A 3,569-nucleotide genomic window follows, 5' to 3' on the forward strand; every position below is an offset into this window, starting at 1 on the left:
TCCGTCTGTCTGTCGGCGTGTGGTTCAGCGCCGCTGGCACCTGTCTGTCTGTCTGTGTGTGTCCCTGTCCATGTGTCCATCCGTGTGTCTGCCAGTGGCGTGTGTCTGCCTGTCCATGTGTGGCTCAGCGCCACCGGCACCTGTCCGTGTGTCGGTCAGAGGCGCTGGCAGGCGTCCATCTGTCTGTCCGCGTGTCCGTGTGTCGGTCAGAGGCGCTGGCAGGCGTCCATCTGTCTGTCCGCGTGTCCGTGTGTCGGTCAGTGGCGCTGGCAGGCGTCCATCTGTCCGTCCGTGCGTCGGTCAGTGGCGCTGGCAGGTGTGCAGGCGGGACGCGTCGGCCGGGCCGTGCTCCCGCTGCCCGCGGCACGCCAGCCCCTCGGCGCACTGGCAGCGCTGGAAGATCTCGAGGCCGTGCGAGCCTTTCCGGCGGTGCCGGGTGCACACCTGCCCCTCCCGCAGCACCGGCTTGCAGATCTTGGACCAGAAGTGGCGGGCGCAGCACAGCCCGGCCGCGCAGTCCGACGAGCGCAGGCAGAAATCGCCCTCCTCTCCTGCGGGGGGACACGGAGGGGACGCTCAGCCGGGCCCAGGGGACACCGGGGGGACATCCCGGGCCACCCCAAGGGCAGGGTGGGCATCCCGGGTCGGGCTTCTGGAGATAGTGGGGCTGGGGCATCCCGGAGTGATCCCACAGGGGACAGGAGCCATCCCAGAGTGATCCCATGGGGGATAAAGGTGCAGGATAGGCATCCCCAGAGCCATCCCAAAGGGGCAGGAGGGAAAGGAGGCATCCAGGAGTGATCCCAAAGGGGACAGGAGGGAAGGATGGGCATCCCGGAGAGATCCCAAAGGAGACAAGAGCCATGCCAAAGGGGACAGGAGGGGAAGGAGGCATCCCAAAGCGGTCCCAAAGGGGATAGGAGGGAAAGGAGGCATCCTGGAGTAACCCCAAAGGGGACAAAAGGGAAAGGGAAGCACCCAGGAGTGATCCCAAAGGGGATAGGAGGAAAACAAGGCATGCAGGAGTGAGCCCAAGGGGGACAAGAGGGAAAGGAGAAATCCAGGAGTGATCCCCAAGGGGGACAGGAGGGAAGGATGGGCATCCCGGGTTTGGCTTCTGGAGTTAGTCGGGCTGGGGGGCATCCCAGAGCAATCCCAAAGGGGACAGGAGGGAAAGGGAAGCATCCAGGAGTGATCCCAAGGGAGACAGGAGGGAAGGATGGGCATCCTGGAGCGATCCCAAAGGGCATAGAAAGGAAAGGAGGCATCCAAGAGTGATCCCAAAGGGGATAGGAAGGAAAGGGAGGCATCCCACAGCGATGCCAAGGGGGATAGGAGGGAAGGATGAGCATCCCGGGTTTGGCTTCTGGAGTTAGTAGGGCAGGGGGCATCCCAGAGTGATCCTGAAGTGGACTGGAGGGAAAGGAAAAATCCAGGAGCGATCCCAAAGGGGATAGGAGGGAAAGGGAGGCATCCCGGGTTTGGCTTCTGGAGACAGTGGGGCTGGAGGCATCCCAGAGAAATCTCAAAGGGGACAGGAGGGAAAGGGAAGCATCCCAGAGCGATCCCACGGGGGACAGTGATGCAGGATGGGCATCCCGGCCCGATCTCAGGGCAGGGGTGCAGCCCGGATTGACGCCCAGGGTACAGCAGGGCAGGAGGGCAGCCTCAGGCGGGACAGGGGGTGCCAGCAGCCGGGACACCTCACCTTTGGCCGTGGGCAGCCAGGCGGGAGCGGGCGTCCGTCGGGGCAGCGCCTCGGTGCCCGTCTCGTCCAGCTCGGCCGCTCCGTGCGGCGGCTCCAGGGGCGTGCAGAGCCCTGCGGGGACATCGGGGCTGTCAGCCACGCCTGGGACCCTCCCCAGCCCCATCCCCAGCCCCTGCCCGGGTGTGCCGAGCCCTCACCGTTGCTGCAGCTCATGCCGGGGCAGCACATGGCATCGCGCAGGCAGCGCTTGCGGCGCCGCCGGCAGCCCAGGCACAGCGGGGTCCCCCCGCCGCGGGCCGCGCTCCCGCAGAACTCCTCGGGGCCGCACTCCTCGTCCTCGGTGCACGGGAAAGGCTGGGGGACAGAGAGGGGGCGGCGGATCAGCGGGGTGATGCCATCCCCGAGTGTCACCCCTCTCCATCGCCGGGGTGTTCCCTCTGCAATCCCCGGCGCCGCCGCTCCATCCATCCCCCGTGTGTCGCTCACAGCCTCCGTCCCCGGTGTCCCCTCCATCCCCGAGGTGTCCCCACTCCATCCCGTGTGTCTTTGTCCCCATCATCCGGTGCGTGCCTCTCCTCCATCGCTGGTGTCCCCCTCTCCATCCCCGGAGTGTCCCCCGATCCATCCATCCATCCATCCATCCATCCATCCATCCATCCATCCATCCATCCATCCATCCATCCATCCATCCTATGTCCCCCCCCTCTTCTGTCCCTTCCACCCCCGGTGTCCCCTCCATCGCTTGTGTCCCCTTCTCCATCTCCCGGTGTGGGTGTGCTCATCCCCGACGTCCCGCCCTTCATCCCAAATGTGTCCCTCAACTCCATCCCCGACGGGTCCCATCCATCCCCGCTGTGTGTCTCTCTCCATCCCCCGGTGTGTGTCCCTCTATTCCCGATGTGTATCCCCCTCCATCCCCGCTGTCCCGCCGCTCCATCCCCGGTGTGTGTCCCTCTCCACTCCCAGTGTGTGTCCCCCTCCATCCCCGTTGTCTGTCCCCCTCCATCCCCGCTGTGTGTCCCCATCTGCACTCCCGATGTGTCCCTCTCCACTGTAGGTGTGTGTCCCCCTCCATCCCCGCTGTCCCGCCGCTCCATCCCCGCTGTGTGTCCCCCTCCATCCCCGCTGTCCCGCCGCTCCATCCCCGCTCTCTCTCACCTGTCGGGTGGCGGCCAGCGGTGCCTTATTGCTGCCGTCGAACGGGGGTGCGGGGGCGGCGCTGGTCTCCGCCGCCCCTCCCGGGGGGGGTCCCTTGATGGCGTTGGAGCTCAGGGCAGCCCCGGGCGCCGCCGCCCGCCCCGCCGGGGCCGCGCAGCTCAGCGCCGCCAGCAGCGCCACCAGCCCCCGCATCGTGGTGCCCGCCGTGCCCTCCGTGCCCGCAGAGTCCCCGAGCAGCAGCAGCAGCAGCGAGCCGCCAGCAGCGGCTCCTGCGCTCCTGCGCCGCCTTTATACCCCCGGGGCTGCCTCCTGCCCGCCCCCTCGGGGCGGGGGGCCCGCCGGCTGCGATTTCAAAGCGTTCCCGGGGGGGAGAGGCTGTGCCCGTGAGCCCCCAAAGCCGCCCCCACCCCGCCCCGAGGGCTCCCACATTGGTCGGAGGGGGTTTCGCAAGGGCGAGGGCAGACCCCCCCATCCCATCCCATCCCATCCCATCCCATCCCATCCCATCCCATCCCATCCCATCCCATCCCATCCAGCAGCATCCCTCCTCCTCCCCCGGGTCCCGGCCAGATGCTCCGCACTCCCCGACGCCGCCGCTGTCTCCAGCCGGGCGCGCCCGACGGAGGGGACGGGCAGGAGGGACGGGGGGGACGCTCCCCCCTGTGCAAGCCCCCATCCGCGGTGGGTGGGAGCCGCTGTGGGT

General features: G+C 67.8%; 1 protein-coding gene across 1 annotated transcript; it reads right to left on the minus strand.

Moving 5' to 3' along the window:
* Nucleotides 1-300: 300 nt before the first annotated feature.
* Nucleotides 301-3,058, minus strand: DKK1 (dickkopf WNT signaling pathway inhibitor 1). Its single transcript, XM_059477549.1, has 4 exons — nt 2,867-3,058; nt 1,906-2,062; nt 1,709-1,819; nt 301-551 (listed from the first exon to the last, which is right to left on the minus strand). The coding sequence occupies exons 1-4, from the start codon at nt 3,056-3,058 to the stop codon at nt 301-303; spliced, it is 711 nt and encodes a 236-aa protein (XP_059333532.1).
* Between the last annotated feature and the right edge of the window lie 511 nt (nt 3,059-3,569).

The sequence above is a fragment of the Ammospiza nelsoni genome, chromosome 8 (assembly GCF_027579445.1).
Source record: "Ammospiza nelsoni isolate bAmmNel1 chromosome 8, bAmmNel1.pri, whole genome shotgun sequence".
Taxonomy (NCBI): Eukaryota; Metazoa; Chordata; class Aves; order Passeriformes; family Passerellidae; genus Ammospiza; species Ammospiza nelsoni.

Excerpts from the sequence above, each read along its gene's own strand:
- DKK1 (XM_059477549.1), bottom strand. The coding sequence starts at position 3,058 with ATGCGGGGGCTGGTGGCGCTGCTGGCGGCGCTGAGCTGCGCGGCCCCG. Across the intron at positions 2,063-2,866 it reads CGCTGGCCGCCACCCGACAG|CCTTTCCCGTGCACCGAGGA; the intron begins GTGAGAGAGAGC and ends TCTGTCCCCCAG. Across the intron at positions 1,820-1,905 it reads CGGCATGAGCTGCAGCAACG|GGCTCTGCACGCCCCTGGAG; the intron begins GTGAGGGCTCGG and ends ATGTCCCCGCAG.